Source organism: Schistocerca nitens, chromosome 8, assembly GCF_023898315.1.
Source record: "Schistocerca nitens isolate TAMUIC-IGC-003100 chromosome 8, iqSchNite1.1, whole genome shotgun sequence".
NCBI classification, from domain to species: domain Eukaryota; kingdom Metazoa; phylum Arthropoda; class Insecta; order Orthoptera; family Acrididae; genus Schistocerca; species Schistocerca nitens.
The window spans coordinates 356,613,248-356,633,861 of NC_064621.1; the positions used below are offsets into that span (position 1 = coordinate 356,613,248).

General features: G+C 41.0%; 1 protein-coding gene across 2 annotated transcripts in view; it reads right to left on the minus strand.

The window, feature by feature from the left end:
* Nucleotides 1-20,614, minus strand: part of LOC126198974 (RNA-binding protein 28) — a 133,726-nt gene that overhangs the window by 95,181 nt on the left and 17,931 nt on the right. For both annotated transcript variants that reach the window (XM_049935634.1, XM_049935633.1), the window contains exon 3: nt 6,011-6,179. In XM_049935634.1, the coding sequence (XP_049791591.1) occupies nt 6,011-6,179 (169 nt within the window). The remainder of the gene's footprint in view (nt 1-6,010; nt 6,180-20,614) is intronic.

Here is a 20,614-nt window from a genome sequence, read left to right on the forward strand (position 1 = left end):
TGTCCACTAAAGAATCTAAAAGAATCTCTAGTCAGAAACCATAGGTATAAGGCAGTAAGCTGTCCCAACTACAAATGGAGGTGTCACACTTTTTGTGACAATGGATACAGTCACTGGCTTAAGTGTAATACACCCTTGACCAAAGTATTGCGCATCCTACAAATTTTGCACTTGTGCATTATATGTAACAGTAAAGAATAAACCCTTACGTTTAAAAAGTAGTTTGTCAGCAGAAACAATGATCCACCTCTAAGCCACCAATAAAATATCTCGTGTCACATAATTCATCATTTGAAAGTTTTTCTGTGTACTAATCAGTTCGCTACATCCACTCGTTGCGGGCACATATCACTAATCTAGTGCTCTTTTCCTGTTTAAATCTGTAACATTGGTAATACTGCTGCAATGTGCCTACAAGAAACGAACTTCATTTAGAAAATCGACCACAGATAAAGCTTTTCATGAGCAAGGGAAATCACAAGTGGAGATTTCAAAAACTGTGAGATTTTCACACTGATCTATACAATATGCTACTGAGAGATTCGCCTTCTGCATGTTAACAGGCCCAGAACCAGGCACAAGAGGATTACAACAGACCGTGAGGACCAAAGCCAAAAGCTTAGTTGTTTAGCAGTGTTTTTGTTGTGCCTGTCTGCAACTCAGCATCTTCACTATATCATGAGTAGCAAACTATCCTTTTCAAAAATTAATCTTGAAGACAATGGGGACAATCTGGTGCGGTGAAGTGTGGAAACAAATTGAATGGATATTGCTATTTTCCTGGAATAAGACACATGTTATAGAATGTGATAAAAACATTTGTTATATGTGAAGAAACAATCCTATTAAGTCACTGCATGACGTCTTATTCCACGAACAATTGTAGCAGTCAATATTCATGGATGCCTACCAACAGATCAGGGAGGCATAAATTATATGTTATTGCTGTACATTGTCACTTCAAAGTACTCAAAGCAAATTCCTTAATAGGTAAAGGGAGATGTCTATTATCGAGCATAGTCATAAAGATTATCTGATGAAGATTGACAAGCCTGGAAACCTACTGTCAGACAATACACATCAGTTCAGAGGCGACAAATGGAAAAGATTTCTCAATAAAACAATCAGTACACAGATTCTCATTCCCAAATTCTACACAAAAGCAAATCCATATGAGTAAGTGTTAAGGGAGTTGAACTGTTTTAAATGCTTATACCGTTCCAAAAAAACAAAGCACAATGTTTGATTATTTGCATCGATTCAAAGAGATAATAAACAATTTGCTATGTTCATAAACATTTTTCTCACCATGACAAATATTATTTAGAGAATAAGGAACATGCAAATGGACTGAAATATCCCTGCAGCTTGTGCTTAATACTTTACTGTGAGGTTGTGAAAGGGTGATATATCAATCACCTTGTCACTTCTTGACAGTGAAGATAGAGATGTAAACACCCCACAGGCTGATATGAATACATCATGTGATATTATAGGGAGTGGGATGTCTTTGTCTTCCTCTGGCCTTTGAACTGACTTATCCAGCAAGTTATAGGAAACCTACAGACGAATAAGGACTCTGAACCATGGCAAGAATAGAGTAATAAAAATCTTCCCCATGCCTACTTACCTAACAAGAAACACACACACACACACACACACACACACACACACACACACACACACACACACACACACACACAAAACCACTGACTCTGGCTGCATATGCCAGGCTGTGAGTTACAGCTCACGATGGGAGAAGAAATCTGGGTGATGCAACATGCACGTGAACTTATGGAACACGCGTTATGCTGGCAACAGAGGGGGCATTTCAACTGCTAAACTGATGAACTATTGATTCAAATGCTTGACACAATAGAACAACCAATGCCAGTATATAGTTTAATACGATGTTAGGGGCACTGTCATTCACCAAACAGTGAGAAGCATAAATTAATCACAGCTAAATATTAATGCTGTTGAATTAATAAAATTATAGGAGAGAAGCCTGCAAATGATAGCTGTAAAAAGCTACTATTTGATGTTGGTGACGATGATGTTGCCCCATCATTGCTTTTCCTGGTTGGTTTAAAGAGGGGGGAAGGCACCAAACTGCTAGGTCATGGTCATCAGTCCCTTGCTTTTCCTGCCATTTACTTGTGGGTACCAGGGTGAGCATCAGGGCAAAGACTTCTATCAGCCAGACTCGCCTACCCAAAAAAAAAGGTGTGTGCACTTAACAGGAAAAAGAAATTCAAGGAAAAGAAATTCAATGCTCAGTAATACTTGACCAGATACGAGCAATTATGCCATATATGCAGTGTGAAGACAAGTAATACAAATGTCTCTGTTGTACTAACACTGCAGAAAAAGACAGATTGCCACTTACTGTAAAGAAGACACGTTAAGTTGCAGACACGCACAATTAAAAGACTCTTGTCCATTATAATTATCCGGGCTGTTATGCCGTGGTCGGTTGATGAATTCTGAGGTGATTCCCAACGTTTCGTCTCTGACTGCGGGAGACATCTTCAAGGGGGTCCGTAGCTTGATGGTCCAACACACACACTGGCTCGCTACTGACTGCCGCTAAATTCCGTGTCCGCGCGCCCCCGCGCCGCGGCGTGACGTCACGTGTTTTAAAACGTCAGTGCAATTGGCCGCTGTCCGTCGCCGTCGATCGCCGTTGCCATCACCCAGTAGTGGACGAGTGGTACACATCTTCTTTAACACCGGCATCCATATACCGTTTAATTTGACGCCCTCCTCCTTTCGGTTGAAATTATTTGGGTGTTTAGCGATTTTGATTGCCTCCCTGTAGAGCCTTTCGTAGTATCCGCTCATGGCCGCTAGTACTTGCGTCTCCTCGAAACGAATATTGTGGTTCCCTGGCTGGAAAGCAATTCATCAACCGACCACGGCATAACAGCCCGGATAATTATAATGGACATGATATTTCCGGCCGTGAAAGTTTACATTTTAGTAAAAGACTCTTACATAAAGCTTTTGGCCACAGCCTTCATCAGCAAAAGCAGACACACAGCATTCACACACACAAGCAAGCACACCTCACATATCACTGCCAACTCCAGCATTTTGGGCCAGAATGCAACTATCATGTGGGATGCAAGCAGCAGTCTGGAGAGGGCAGGGAAGGAGAAGGCATGTATGGGTGTATGGGTGGGGAGAAACATGAGCACTGTCTGGTGGACTGTGCAGGCACTAGAATACCAAAAGGTGCAGCATCAGGAGGTTGTAGGGCAGGGAGGTGGGGAAAAAAAGGAGTAAAAAATGAGAGGAGTGGTGAAAGACAAGACGGATGTGTTGGCAGAGGGTGGCAAATAAACAGGGTGGGAAATGAGAATGGGGAGGAATGATAGGGCAGAGGCAGTGGAAACTGTTGGGTAGAGAGTGTGGGGACAGCATGTTACTGTAGGTTGAGACCAGAATAATTATAGGAGCAGAGATCTACTTTGCTCTTGGCCACAGTTTGGTGGTGGCCGTTCATCCTGGTGGACAGCTGGTTGGTAGTCATACCAATATAGAAAGATGTGCAATAATTGCATCACAACTGATATATAGCACAGCTGCTTTCACAGGTGGCTCAGCCTCTGATGGGTTGGGCAAGCCTGTGAAAGGATTGGAATAGGAAGTGCTGGGTGGGTGGATTGGGCAGGTTTTATACCTGGGTCTTCCCAAGGGTATGACCCTTGTGGCAAGGGGTTGGGATTCAGAATGGCATAGGGATGGACTAGAATGTTGTGGAGGTTGGGTGGGTGATGGAACACCACATTAAGAGGGGTGGGAACTATCTCGGGTAGAATGTCCCTCATTTGAGGGTATGATGATAGGTAATCAAAGCCCTGGCGAAGGATGTGGTTCATCTGTTCCAGTCTAGGGTGGTACTGGGTGATGATGGGGACACCCCTTTGTGGTTGGTTCTTGGCGGTGGTGGGAGGATTGGGGTTATGAGGGGAAATGGTGTGAGAGATCTGTTTGCGGACTAGGCCAGGGGGATAGTGCCTGTCTGTGAAGGCCTTGGTGAGATCCTCAATGTACTGAGCAAGGGAGTTTTTGTCACTGCAGATTCGCCATCCCCAGCTGGCCAAGCTGTATAGGAGAGATTTTTTTGGTGTGAAAGAGGTGACAGCTGCCAAAATGCAAGTCCTGTTGGTGGTTGGTGGGTTTAATGCGGACAGAGGTGTGGTTGGAGCCATCAGAGAGGACGTGGTCAACATCTAGGAATTTTGAGGAGGATCATGTGAAGAGAAAAGGTGTTGAGGTTGTGAAGGAATGAAGAAAGGTTGTCTTTGCTCTTAGTCCAGATCATGAAGATCTCATCAATTAACCTAAAGCAGACAAGGAGTTTGGTGTTTTTGGAGGGTAGGAAGGTCTGCTCTAGAAGGCCCATAAAAAGGTTGTCATAGGAGGGTGCCATGAATGTGCCCATGGCTGTGCTGTGAATTTGTTTGAATACATTCCCTTTAAAGGAGAAGTAACTGTGGGTTAGGATAAAGTTAGTAAGGTGTGTGAGGAATGAGGTAGTTGGTTTGGAGTCTGAAAGACGTTGGGAAAGGTAGTGTTTAATAGCAGTAAGACCATGGGCATGAGGGATGTTGGTGTATAGGGAGGGGCATCAAAAGTGACGAGTAGGGATCCAGCAGGTAAAGGGGTGGGGATGGTGGAGAGTTGGTGAAGGAAGTTGTTGTTGTGATGTGGGAGGCTACATTGCAGGCAAGTGGTTGGAGGTGTTGGCCAATGAAGGCTAAATTCTTTCAGTGGGGGCACAACAACCAGCACAGTGGGTGTCCACAATTGTCGGGTTTGTGGATTTAGGGGAGCATGTAGAAGATGGGTGTGCCGGGTGTCACAGTGGTGAGGAGGGAAACAAGATTCATGGGAGACACTCTGGGAAGGACCTATGGCTTTAAGCGGGGACTGGAGGTTGTGTTGGCCTTCTAGGATGGGCTCACTCTGGCAGAATTTATAGGTAGAGGAGCCAGATAATTGGCAGAGGCCTACTGCCAGGTAGTCACTGCGATTCATTACAGTAGTGGAACCTTTGTCTGCAGGTGGGATGATTAGCTATGGATTCATTTTGAGGTCGGGCATGGCAGTTCTTTCTTCTACTGAAAAGTTGGTGTTCTGAGGAAGGGACCTGGGGAAGGATGGTGAGGCGAAGTTGGAGGTAAGGAATTCCAGTGGGCAGTTACATGGGGCGGTGGATCACAGTTGGATGCTGGTATTAACTGGAAGAGACAGGGTTCAATGTTGGAATTAGGGTAGTTACGGTTGGAGGGATTGGTGGCAAAGAAGTGCTTCCACTGCAGGGATTAGGAGAAGGAGACTATATCTTTGACAAGTCCAGCATGGTTAAATTTGGGTGTAGGGCTGAAGGTGAGGTGCCTTGTCTTTCCATTCATTTCTGCAGGCCAGTGATTGGCAACTTCCATCCCTCAATACCTAAACTGAATATTTATTCCAACTTCGCCGATTCTAAGCCCCATCACCTTTCTCTCCAGTGATTATAGACAGCACATCTTTCCATAACAATATTCCTTGTGCCAATGGCCAGAGAATTAAAAGAGAAATATGGCACTGATTTTTTGCAGTCAAGGTGTGTTATCTACCTTGATTGCAACAAATCACTGTCACATTTCTCTTTTAATTATGACCACGGTTGATTCTTTTTCTGTACATGTCAGTATCCAGATAAAGTTGATAAACCAGAATTCACATACTGCTCTTCCACAACACAAATACAACATGTTTTTGCTACTGCAATTAGGCGAGTTTGTAGCCATTAAGGGCTAATCAGACATAAATTTTAAAATATTTTAGAAGTCTAGTAGGATTATAATTTGTTGGTTACAAAATAACTGTAAAATAAACACACATTGTATGTGACACAAGTGAGATAAACCAATCTTTTTTTTTCCAAAATATCTTGGAGCTCAAAAACAAAAATATCAAAAAAATTGTAAATATGAGAAATCTCTTACACACTCACCCATAAAATCTAAGTTATTGCACATTTTAACTGCTTTTTCTGCACTTTCTTTCCTTGTGAACTGTACAAATCCACACCCTACTGGAGAACCATCTGGTCTCTCAAGCAGTTTTACTTCTCTAAGGTCACCATATGCAAGTAGAAGTTTCTGTATATCTTCTCTGGATGCCTGGAAAGCAATGAAATATATACTGTTACTGCTGGATTTTCTGAGTGGAACAAACATTTGTAATAAATGTCTAGATCTACATAAATACTCTGAAAGCCACATTACAACATACGGCAAAGGCTACTTTACGGTCCACTATTATTTTCCTCTTTCCTGCTCCGCTGGCAAATGTCACGTGATCACGCTGACAAACCATTACCAGGAAGAAACTGCCAGTAAACCTCTACACAATTTTCGTCACAGTAACATCATGAGAAGAACGTGTGAAGCAGTAATAAGCTGCTAGACTCTTCTTGTAAAATGCATCTCAGAAAATCAACATCAATAACCTTCCTTGTGAAAAATGACTATTTTATAATCTTCCACTGGAACTGGTCAGAACAGCTCAACAGGAAGAACATTTGTCGGAAGTCTCCATGTGAGCTCAAATTTTTCCAATTAGATCTCCATGGTCTTTAATGTGATATACATAGGAGGAAGCAATACATTGCTTGACTCTTCTACAAATGTATGTTCTCAGAATTTTAACAGCAAACCATAGTGTGATGCACAACACCTATCTTGTAATATCTACCGCTGGTGTTTGTTTAGCACCTCCATGATGCTTTTGCATTTATTAACTGAACATGTGACAGACCATGCTGCTTTTCTTCAGGTCTTCCCTGTTTCCTCTATCAAATGAATATGGTAGGAATCAGACTGATGAGCAATGCTCAAGTATTGATCAAATAAGGGTTTGTAAGCCGCCTTCTTCATGGATTGAGTACACTTCCTGAGAATTCTTCCAATGAAGCTCAGTCTCAACTAGTTTTATGTTGTTTAAATTGCCCTCTATGCATACTACCAGATAATTTATGGATGCAGCTGCTTTCAGTGACTGTCTACAATCTTATAATCACATAATATGGGGTGGATGGGGGTGAGGGAGGCAGGGAGGGGGGGGGGGGGAGTTTCACAGAATTGTTTGCAGAATCTATGTTGATTCCTACAGAGGAGATTTTCAGTCTCAAGAAATGTCATACTAAGACAGCATAAAACATGTTCCAAAACTGTGTAACATAGCAACATCAGCAATATAGGCCTATAGTTTTGTCGTCTGTTCAACAACCCTTCTTGAAAACGGGAGTGGCTTACATGTTTTTCCATTCACTGGGAATGGCTTGCTCTTATAGCAACCTACAGTGCACTGCTGTTAGTCAAGGAGCAAGTTCCATCACATACTCTACTTTGAAACATTTAGGTATCCTTTCAGGTTCAATCGCATTTCCTTGAGCAATTTTAATTTGTTTTCTGTTCCTTGATCATTTATTTCAACATCTGTCATTCTGCTGGTCACAACGCAGTTTAGAGGAGGAACTGGAGAATGATCTTACTCAATGAAACAATTTTGGAACAAGGAATTTAGTATTTCAGTCTCTCTCTGTCATCCTCCTTTTTGGTTTCATTCCCCACTATTGTGGTCACAGACCATCTATGTAACGTAACATATTGATACAAATAATTGAAGAATGTGATACATATCTTTAGCAATCACGCTGATACATCTATTCACACAAATGCAAAAGCTGAATAATACAACTTTTGTTTTTCACTAATGCTGACTACTATTCTTTAGCTTATTTGTAAGCATAATCAACATCACTGTTACTGAAATATGTAAAAGATACAGATGTTCACCACACAAACACTATTATGTTTCTAATATATATTTTTTTAATAATTTCAAACATAAGTAAAAATATGACAATGACTCAATACACTGTAAAGTCCTGGCACAAATATTAGTAACATGTTTGGTAAAGTACTTTTATGTTTTGTTAATATAAGACAATTTTGGTTGTTACAAACACATACATTATGAAATTGAAGCTGAAATAATGTATATTACTTAATTCTGAATATACAATTTATGTTTGCAATTTGTTAAGCACGCCATGGTGTGTTTCAATAACTCTGTAACCAATTTTTGTAATTATAAATAAGCTAAAGCATTATTGTCATTATACTCGCACTGGTTTTAATTGTTAAGAGTACACCTATGGGTCAATCCATACCAAGTGGTCCAGCACTGGTTGCTTGACCATCTCAGAAAAAATTTATATTTGCTGGGTGAATACCCCAATGTTTAGTAGTCACAAAAAGACTTTTTAAAAAAAATATTGTTTGTTATTTTGAAATGGTGGCTATATTTGTTCCAGGCTGCATGTGTTTTTTCGTATTTGCAAGCATCTACATTTTTTACAATTATTCAGTAGTAGATAGTCCTAAGAATTCCAGATAAAATGCATTTAGTTCAACACACTCTGCGCTACAAATTAACGTCATTATCATTTAGCTGAATGTATTCTTTAATATATTTTTAATAGTTGTGTGTGGTGTGTTACATTATGCAATTGGTATACTTTATTTGATTAGCCTGCCAGATATCGCAGATGTTAAAAAACGTATTTTTGACTTGTGTTTGTAATCTTTTTTCCATAACTTCCAACTGAATCTCAAAGTTGAAATTTATACTGTAGTTTGACATCATACAGGTCTATTAACTGCGAAATTTTCAGATTTTTATCTGGTCTCCCAACAAAGATATTGCAGGCCACAAAATGGAAAAATTTTAAAAATCCATTTTTTTTACATAGTGTATTTTTTTAGGAGTAAGCTGCTCACCATCGATACTCTATAAAAAGTAACTATACTAACAGTGTAATAGCAGAAAAAATATTAAAGCTACGAAATTAACCTTTCTTTGGAAAACTACTGTTCAAAAATGGAGTTTTTTAATTTGTAGCCGATAACTTTGAACTATTAAAAATACATTGAAGAATACATTCAGCTAAGTGATAATGATGTTAATTTGTAGCCCAGAGTGTGCTGAACTAAATGCATTTTATCTGAAAGGCTTAGGACAATCCACTACTGAATAATTGTAAAAAATGTAGATGCTTGCAAATATGAAAGAACGCATGTGGCCTGGAACAAATATGGCGACTATTTCAAAATAATAAACAATAATTAAAAAAAAAATCTTTTTGTGACTACTAAACTTTGGGGAATTCACCCAGCAAATATAAAATTTTTCTGAGATGGTCAACCAACCAATTATTTTTTTCTTGGATCACTTGATATGGTTGAACCCTATTTAAGGTTTCAACACCCACCTAAGCAGTGCAAGTTTAATTATATGATGGCACAAGATCATGACAGCATGCACATATGGTGTCAAAGATGATTTTGTTTTGTGAATATTCAGGCAAAAAAAGGTTTAAAAGTAATCAAATTAAGTGTGTGTACATATTTGATGCATTCATATTTTTATATGAACACAAACTATACCAAATAACACAACTCAAAACTACATTTTTGCAGCAAGCAGATGTAATCGATGAATACCTTCCAACAACTAAAGATTCCAGTTAAGTATCACAAACACAATTGTGATATTTCTCTGCCACAATATACTTGCCACGTCTTGTAATTGTGTAAGCACATGCAATTCTAATGCACTTTTATTTAATTGAAGGCGGGGTGTAACACCAGACAAATGGTTTTGATCCATTTGCTGATTTAATGTAAGACCAAAACTTCTAATTTACATCTGCATACTTACTAAGAAAGTCACCATACGGTGGATGACCAAATGCAAATAGAGCGAGGGAAAAAATTATTACCTATATGCCCCTGTACGAGCCCTAATTTCTCATCTTATCTTTGTGGTCCTTACATGATATGTACATTGGTACCAGCAGAATTGTTCTGCAGTCTGCCTGAAATGCTGATTCTCTAAATTTTCCCAATAGTGTTCCTCCAATGATTCCCATCTGCGTTCCTGAAGCATCTTCATAATTCTTGTATGCTGTCTGAACCTACCGATAACAAATCTAGCAGCCTGCTCTGAATCGCTTTGATGTCTTCCTTCCATCTGACTAAGTGGTGATGCCAAACACTCAAGAATGGGTTGCACTAGTGTCCCACACATAGTCTCCTCTAAACATGAACCATATTTTCCTAAAATTCTCCAAATAACCTAAAGTTCCCTATTACAATCCTTACAAGCTCATTCTATTTCATATCACTTTGCAATGTTATGTCTAGATACTGAAATGATGTGACTGTGTCAGGCAGCACATTACTAATGCTGCATTCGAGCACTGCAGGACTGTTTTTCCTACTCATCTGCATTAACTTGCATTTTTCTAGGTTTAGAGCTAGCTGACATTCATCACGCCAACTAAAAATTGTATCTATGTCATTTGTATCCTCCTACAGTCACTCAATGATGTCACCTTCTGACACACCACAGCGTCCACAGCAAACTGCCCAGATTGCTGTTCGCCCTGTCCATCAGATCGATTATAGATAAAGAGAATAGCATCATATCACAGTTCCCTGGGGCACTCCTGATGATACCCCAGTCTCTGATGAACACTCGCCGTTGAGGACAAAATGCTGGGTTCTATTACTTACAAGGGAACCTCCCCATCGCAACCCCCTCAGATTTAGTTATAAGTTGGCCCAGTGGATAGGCCTCAAAAAACTGAACACAGATCAATCGAGAAAACAGGAAGAAGTTGTGTGGAACTATAAAAAATAAGCAAAATATACAAACTGAGTAGTCCATGCGCAACATCTGCAACATCAAGGACAATATGAGCTGTGGAGCGCCGTGGTCCCGTGGTTAGCGTGAGAAACTGCGGAGCGAAAGGTCCTTGGTTCAAGTCTCCCCTCGAGTGAAAAATTTTTCACAAAGTTATGATCTGTCCGTTCGTTCACTGACGTCTCTGTTCACTGTAATAAGTTTAGTGTCTGTGTTTTGCGACCGCACCGCAAAACCGTGCGATTAGTAGACGAAAGGACGTGCCTCTCCAATGGGAACCGAAAACATCTGATCGCAAGGTCATAGGTCAACCGATTCCTCCACAGGAAAACACGTCTGATATATTCTATACGACACTGGTGACGGCATGTGCGTAGCATGACAGGAATATGTTGTCGACCCACCTAACTTGTACACTTGGCGAATGGCTAAAACAATTCTTCTACCTTGCCCGATTTAGGTTTTCTTGTGGATGTGATAATCACTCCCAAAAAAGTGATGAAAACATAAGAGTTTGTCACATAAACTGCAACAAATGAATGCAACAGTATTACAGTCGCACAGTTTTCCCTGTGCTCTGTCAAAACATATGTTTTTCATACGTCCCCATACTACGGCGCAGTTACCTTGCATCGAACGGACAGATAACAATTGTCTGAAAATAAAAAATTAAACTTCTCACTCGAGGGGAGACTTGAACCAATAACCTCTCGCTCTGCAGCTCCTCACGCTAACCATAGGACCACGACGCTCCTGGGTTTGTGTTGTCCTTGATGTTGTCTATCTTGCGCATGCACTACTCAGTTTGTATATTTTGCTTATTTTTTTCATAGTTCCACGCAACTTCTTCCTGTTTTCTCGATTGATCTGTGTTCAGTTTTTCAAGACCTATCCACTGTGCCAACTTATAACTAAATCTGAGGGGGGTGTGATGGGGAGGTTCCCTTGTTAGGAAGTCTTTGAGCCACTCACATACCTGAGGATCTATTGCATATTTCTGTACCTTCGCTAACAGTCTGCAGTGGGGCACTGCCTTTCAGAAATCCTGCAATACGGAATATGCATGCTGCTGTTCATCCATAGTTCTTAGGATGTTTTGTTGGATCAATAGATAAAATTGAACACTTCAAGCATGGTTCATCTTATGCTAATTTTTGCTTCATTCCGTATTTCCTTGTCTTGTCATCCTTTGGTTATGTCTAAATCTGCAGCGAAGCTTCCTTTGCTTTCTGTTCAGTTATATTCCACATTTCCAGTCTCAAAAATAAATGTTTCATGTTGACTGGTCAAGTAATTTTAAGTCTCTTTTTTTATTGCACTTGCTAAGCAAAAATATCTTTCTACCTACCTTTACATTCCTATTTACAGCCATACTCCATACTTGTGGCCTTATGATAACTGATTTCCTGTTCTACGTTAACAGAATAAAAAAGTTCAGGCTTGTCTGCAACTGGGAGATCTAAGATTTTAACTCTAACTGTTGGTTCTCTGATCAATTGCTCAAAGAATTTTTGGATAAGGCACTTTGAACAACTTCACATGATTCCCTATCCCTACTACCCATTCTAATCACTTGAGTCTCCCAGTATGCAGCTGGTAAGTTGAAACATTTCCCAAATACTGTAACAAGAACAGGAAATTTATGCACAACCTCCTCTATGTTTTCCTTAAAATGTTCCACCACTGCTGCCCCTGGGATTGGGGGCCATATAAAAGCATCCAATTACCATGTTTGATCCACCTTTAACATTTACCGTCATCCAAATTAGTTAACATCCGCGATATGCGATAAACTCACAACATTTCATTTATTATTTGTGGATACAAACACCCCTCCACCACCAGTGTTCAGCCTATCTCTGCGGTGTACATTCCAACTGGAATTTAAAATTTCAGTGCTTTAACATCTGAGTTCAGACAGCTAGTACTATGTGTTTAGTTCTGGAGACTTTCCATGGATACTCCTGCAGTTATTTAATACTACATTAACGTATTTTCTTTCTGCACTCTGCCAAGATGAACGTTTCTCTCTTTAATTAATGAGTTTGACATTCATCTCTGCCTGAAATAGAAATGTATCCTTTCCAGCCTTTGGAGGGATTTCTGTATCCTAAAAAATAAACATGTGGATACTACGTAATACTAACACCCTCATAGCCTCTTCTTGTGCACACTGCATGCCTGACCTATTCAGAGAGGTTCTAAAAATCTTCATCTGATACCAGAGGTCGATAAATCTGCATCCAAGATGCAGGTTTAAGCATTCCCCTTACACGCAAACACCAGATGCCAGACACTCAGATTGGTACTAAGAGTTGTATGTTGATAGAGTATGTATCAACCAAAACACCGATTTAGTTCGTGCAATGTCCTATTGTCCAGTAGAACATGTGTAAATGGTAATTAAAAGTAACACCAGAACTACGCAGCACAGGAAAAGCGTATCTGTGAATGACTGACTTCTACATCTCTCATGAGTGAGATGGTAGTGTGTGTAGTCGTCATACCTGAGGTCCTGCGTTCAAACCCCACTGATGACAGTTTTTTTCCTTTATGTTTAAGTGTGAAAGAATTACATGGGAGAACATTTTCCTGACGTGTAAAACAACTTTTCAGAGTTTGTAGCAATGTTATTTTGGCAGTCTGCTTTTGCTTCGTTAGTTGAAAGTAGCAAACCTACAGAGTACATGTGTATAGATAGGTGTGGTGTTCTATCAGACATGTACAACAGAACAGACACACTCTTGAGATGAAGCATGTAGTTTCACAGAATAAACTTACACAATTGGTACAGCAGAACAAAGAAACAACAACATCACACATGTGTGAGTATTAATAGTCCCATATAACACTTTCATGATAACATTGGGGAAAAAAAAAGAAAGGTCATCATTGGGATTTGAACCCAGGACCCTTGGTACACTCTACTAACTTCCCCACATAAGCTATACATATTAATTGTTCACAGTTATGCTTTTCCTGTGCTCCGTAGTTCTGGTGTCACTTTTAATTAATGTTTAATCCCCTTTCTGCCAGACGACAGCACACAGTACACACTAAATTGGAATTTTGGTTGCGTCTCTATCGACAAATAATGTTTGGCACCATTCTGAGCGTCTGACATCTGGAGATTTGGGTGTTAGCCGCAAACCAGTGTTGCAAAATGCTAGTTCTGCTCCCCGCAAGCAAGGTTATCTGTCTTCACCAAAGTAGCCAGCCACCTATGGGAACAAAGGACAGCCTGTGAACCCAAGCAGCAGACGTTGTGCCTACAATGAGGTTTGATTTGCAGACTGGTGCACTCAACTGCTGCTGGAACAGCCTCCTTCACATCTCAGACGAGGACAAGCTGCCCGCCCTCCTCCAGACAAGCAGAAATGAAAAGGGTGGACACTGGCCTTGCTTCCCAACATGACTGTTATTTCTCTAAGGCTCCAGCACCAGCTTAACACTGGAGCTCCCAATGCAATGACCAGCTAACACATCCCCCGTGCTCGTCCCTATCTTCCAGGAAGATGGGCCAATCTTGGTTTGGACTGTGCCTTTCATACAACTAGTTTCATGTAATCATTCAACACAACTATAATTTCCTGGCATTGTGACTTCCCTGTATACAGTGTTATCACCTGCAAAAAATGATATGGAAATTACAGTCTTATTCACAAGATCATTTACAAGCATCATGAACAGCAACAGCACTATAATGCTCTCTCAGCATAAGCACAAAGCTATTAGATCTACTTTCACACATCATGACTTTATGCAAACTGAGAGAAACATGTTTAGTTCTATCTACTGTGAGGTCTTTCATACCAATCACTACAAGACAGTTCAAAACTGCAGCTAGTATCTTCTGTGATCTTTGTTATATCTGCTCTACATACATACTCTGCAAGCCACCATATAGTGTGTGATGGAGGGTACACTAGTACCACTACTAGTCTTCCTGTTCCACTCACAAATAGAGCGAGTGACAAACAGCTGTCCATATGCCTCTGTATCAGCCTTAATTTCTCATATCTTATATTCGAAATCATTATGCAAAATATATGTTGGTGGCAGTATAATCATTCTGCAGTCAGCTCCAAAAGCAGGTTCTTTAAATTTTCTCAATAGTGTTCCTTGAAAAGAATGTTTTCCATCCCTCCGAGGACTCCCATTTTATTTCCAGAAGCATCTCCACAATACTTGAGAGTTGTTCAAACGTAACAGTAACAAATCTAGCAGATCACCTCTGTATTACTTCAATGTCTTCATTTAATCCAACCTGGTCGGGATCCCAAATACTCGAGCAGTACTCAGGAATAGGTTGCACTAGTGCCCTATATGCAATCTCCTTTACAGATGAACCACATTTTCCTAAAATTCTCACAATAAACTGAAGCCAATCATTCATGTTCGCCACTATAGATTAACCACACTTTCCCAAAATTCTCCCAATAAACTGAAGGTGACCAAGATGATCATTCGTCTTCTCTATCACAATCCACACATGTTCGGATGCTCATTTCTTATGAGCAGCAGATCTTGGTGTAAGGCATGTTTCTATGCCTAATACACTGTTTCCTAATGCAGTAGACATCATCAGTTTTACAAGATGGAACTTTGGAACTTTAGACACAGAAACATGCCTTAGACAAGGCCTAATGCCCATTTAACAAAATTTACCAAGGATTCAAGTATTGGCCATGAAAGTCAGCAGTACATATAAAAATACTTTTGGATTATAAGTGACTACTCACTAAAAAGCAGAAGCACTGAGTCATTGATAGGCACACATAAGAAGAGAGAGAGCTTCCTATCTTTTGGAGTAATCCTTTTTTGAGCTAGAGTAAAAGAAACCACACACACACACACACACACACACACACACACACGATAAGATGTAAAAAGGTTAACATCACAAGATGATTCTTCGATTGCTCAAGGTAAATTTTTGGATAAGGGTTCCAGAAAAATTTCACAAGAAATCCCGTCAACAGCACTTGTCCTAACTGTGTGAGGCTCACAGGTATGTCAGTGAACTGAAATTCCCTTGATTATCATAAACTGATGAAGTTTTTCTGTTCTGACACTACATCTTTTGACGGAGGTATTCTGTAAAGTATGCTCATTCCACCGGATGAAATTTACAATAGGGGCAATGGCATTCTGGACAAACTGCAGACTGGCATGATGAGAAGACTGTTACACACTACACTTTCCGTCAAAGCGCTGTTCAGGAAAGAAATGAAAACACACACACATTCACACAAGCAGGCACACCACATGCACACATATCCGCTATCTCCAGTTGCTCTAGCCAGACTGCAACAGCTAGGTTGAACAAAAGCAGCAATCAGGAATGCGGCAGGGAAGGGGGAGGGATAGCACAGTACAGGTGGGGAGAGAGAAGACAGCTGTCTGGTGGAGCATGGAGAGACTAAAAGACAGCATTATGAGATTGTGGGGAAGGGAGGGGGGGGAGGGGGGGGGCAAATGAGTAGTGGAGAAGGAAAGGAGCAAATGGGGAAAAGACTGGGGGGTGCTTTTGCACAAAAAGAGCAAACTGAGGGTGAGAAGACATGAACTGGGAGGAGATAATAGGACAGAGGGGTTGGAAACTGCTGGGTGGAGCCTGTGGTGACAGTAGGTTATCGTAGGCTAAAGTTACGTTGTGCAAGACGCGACAGTTGGCTGCGACTGCGACGCTGCCCCCTCCTCTTTTCCCATCCTGGCAGACGGCGACACGGCCGCAACACGACTGGAGTCGTCGCCGTTTCCCAAGCTTCCGGTCGGTGGCGGCGGATTCAAATACATAAGAAAAATAAGAATTCCGATTTTCTTGCTGTAAAAAATACTGTATGTTAATGCAACAAAGTTACATCGGCTCCCAGAGTTACTTTTTCGATACAGATTCTCCTTTTACTTTAAAAAATTGAAAAGTATCTCTTCCGGTTTTGCGTGTTTTTTTCGCTGTATATTACTTCTCTATCAACTGTGAGGAAAGTAAAAGGCACAAAAAATTGATGTTTGCGTATCTTACAGTTTCACATCACAGCTTGATAATGAGGTGTCTATTTTTCCGATATTCGTCACAGTTATTCCGATACTTAATTTACAAGTAACCTACTGCATAAAATTTGAATTGTGTACAGTGAAAAATGTGGTCGCTGGCTACTTTACGTATGGTTCACGTTAGGTCATACATCGTTGCCGATGAAAAGAAGCTAACATATCGAAATTATTTTTAAAGTTGAGATCAGAATGATATCGATCTCCGTTTCTGAGATTTGGGCTCATATATCTCCGGGAGCGTCGCGACTAGCCGCCAGTTCTGTCGACGCGCAACGAGAATCGTGTGGTCATCACACGATACAGAATGCATTTGTTTTGTTTCGCTGACACATTTGGACCTAATGAAACCATTTTATGTCATATTTCTCCGGTATGAGTTACTAATATTTCTCCATACGCTCTTGACAATTTCATTTAAAATGCCACGAAATGTAGGTTTCTTAAAGCCAAGTGATCAAGCAGAACCCATTTTCTTGGTTTTGCAGAGGCATCTGAACCTGTTCCAAGCTTTCTTTCTCGTTTATTTCTCTGATACGAGTCCCGAATATTCCTCCATCTGTTTTTGCACATTTCACCTAAAATTCCAATGAAAGATAAGTTTATTAACAATAAGCGCACGCTAGCGTCATTGCATTGTTTCAAGTTCTTGAGAACAAGATAGGGTTACACCTTAAACATTTCTAGAATTTTGATTCTGAACGTCTACAGTATACACTGGCAGAAATGTGGAAGAAATAATATCCGTGCTTGTTCACAAAATTTCTCCAAATTATACTTGTCAGTTTCTCCCATGCAGAAACTTTGGGAATAAGCTAAGGCAACTTTCATAGCCGACTGAATCTTTATTCCCATCCAAATGAACTTCCATGTTCTTATATTCTGACAGCATACATCGTTACGGATGACATGAATATTTAATCTTGCCAAGCTGCACTCAAAAGATGACTCCAGGATTTACAAAAGACGAATTTCAATTGTGAACTGTGTCAGACCAGAAGGGCCTTGTAAAACAGTAGAGCACTTTTGGCACAAGTTTTCTGAACACCATCTTCTACCAATGAACTGAAGTGAATGTGACAAATTACTTATTGCAGCATACTGTTTGCGCAATCTGTTGAGAAACGCCTTCCTCAAAAACGAACATCTATTGATTACAGAAAGCTGTACAACAATCTGGTGGTGGTTTTTCACAACTAGAAGGTATCATCAAGACACCAATCTACCGTTTACTTTCAAAGTGAAGGTATTGTAAAATGTAACTTTCTCGTTGTACTTTAGATTGTTCATTTTATAATGTACTTGCCGTTTTCAATTTTTATCGTCACAAAAAAGAGTAATGCGAAAATTGACCTTCAAGTTCATTTTCATCATTCTAATTCTACATCTGCATGGATTATACTGATTTTCATAACACGCCTGAAAAATTTGCATTAATGGGAAAATATTATATATTTCACTCACCTGCCAGTTTCAACTGTGCACCAATTTCTTCCCAAATTCTGTCTCTGAACATAGTGTCTCTATATTTAGGGTTCTTCAAATCGTAAAGGCAAGGATGTTGCGAGACCAGCTCACAGAGCATCACATCCTGTGAGTGGCTCATTTCAGTTTTCCTTGACTGGCTCGATATCTTTCTGGCAGCCGTACGTCTTTGTGTCGTGCGACTTCCGTCGCAACACTGCTCACTGGTGCAGTGCTGCGGCAGCTGCCGCAACAGTCGCGCGTCGCATCCCAAACTCGAACTGCGCATGCGCCAGCAGGCAACTTCTGACGTCACGTAGCGACCCGTCGCAGTCGCTAGTATGCGTCGCGTCTTGGACAACGTACCTTAAGGCCAGGATAATTTTGGGAGCAGAGACTGTGTTGTAAGGATAACTCCCACCTGTGCAGCTCAGAAAAGTTGATGGCAAAGTGGAGGATCCAGATGCCCAGGTTGTGAAGCTGATATTAAAATCAAGCATGTTATGTTCAGTTGCATGTTGTGCAACAGGATGGTCCACTTTGCTCTTGGCCACAGTTTGGTAATGGCTATTCATCCTAGTGAACAGCTAGTTGGTAGTCACACCCATATAGAAAACTACATCACAGCTGGTATATAACATAGCTGCTTTCACAGGTGGCTCAGCTTCTCATGGGGTTCAGCAAGCATGTGAAACAACCGGAATAGGAAATGCTGGGTGGGTGGATTGGGCAGATCTTGCACCTGGGTCTTCCACAGGGATATGATCCCTGTGCCATGGGGCTGGGATCTGGGCGCTAATGACCATAGCAGTTTTGTGCCCTAAAACCAAACAAAAAAAAAAAAAAAACAAAAAAAAACAAAAAAAAACAAAAAAAAAAACAAATGGGGCTGGGATTGGAAGTAGCATAGGGATGGACTAGGACATTATGGAGGTTGGGTGGGTGATGGGAAACCACTTTAGGCAGTTTGAGAAGCATCATACTAGGAGGTTCCTCATTTCAGGGCTTGATGATAGGTAATCAGTGCTTGATGAAGAACGTGGTTCATTTGTTCCAGTCTAAGGTGGCAATTGGTGGCAAAGGGGACACTTCTTTGTAGCAAGTTCTTGGGGGGTGGTGGGATGATTGGGTGTGTGTGGGATATGGCACAGGAAATCTGTTTGCAGACTAGGTCTGGGGGGAGGGGGGCTGGGGGGGGGGGGGGGTGTAATGCCTGTCTGTGAAGACGTTTATGAAATCTTCAGCATCTACATCTACATACATACTCCGCAAGCCACCTGACTGTGTGTGGCGGAGGGTACCTTGAGTACCTCTATCGGTTCTCCCTTCTATTCCAGTCTCGTATCGTTCGTGGAAAGAAGGATTGTCGGTATGCTTCTGTGTGGGCTCTAATCTCTCTGATTTTATCCTCGTGGTCTCTTCGCGACATATACGTAGGAGGGAGCAATATACTGCTTGACTCTTCGGTGAAGGTATGTTCTCGAAACTTCAACAAAAGCCCGTAGTGAGCTACTGAGTGTGTCTCCTGCATGGTTGGCAAGGGAGAGCTTACCAATGCAGATATGCCGTTCACAGGTGGCCAGGCTGTATTGGAGGTATTTTTTGGTGTGGAAGGTATGGCAGCACTCGAAATACGTGTACTTTTGGTGGTTGTTGGGTTTATGCTGACAGAGGTGTGGACAGAGCCATCAGAGAGGAGGAGGTCAACGTCTACTTAGTTGACACACTCGATTAAGGAGGACTAGGTGAAGCAGACATGAGAGAAGGTGTTGAGGTTGTGAAGGAATGAGAACAACAGGATTGTCTTGGTCCTGGTTCCAGGTCATGAATATATCATCAATGAATTTGAAGCAGACCAGGAGTTTAGGGTTTTGGGAGATTAGGAAGATTTCTTAGGGGATGGCCCATAAACAGGTCCGCAAGCAAGTTGCCATGCAGATGGCCATGGCTGTGCCACAGATTTGTCTGTACACCTTCCCTTCAAAGGAAAGGGAGTTGTGTGTTTGGATAAAGTTGGTAAGGAATATGAAAAATGAGATAGTGGGCTTAAAGTCTGAAGTATATTAGGAGCGGTAGTGTTGAATATCACAAGCTCAAGGGGATGCGTGGTGATGTAGTATAATAAAATGGCATCAACAGTGATAAATAGGGATCCAGGAGGTAAACGGGTAGGAATAGTGGAGAGTCAGTAAAGGAAGTGGTTGGTATCATTAATGTACGATGCTAGATCCTGGGCAACTGGTTGTAGGTTTTGTCACTGACGGCCAAAATTCTGTAGGAGGAAGCACAATACCTAACTACAATAGGGTGTCTAGGATTGTTGGGT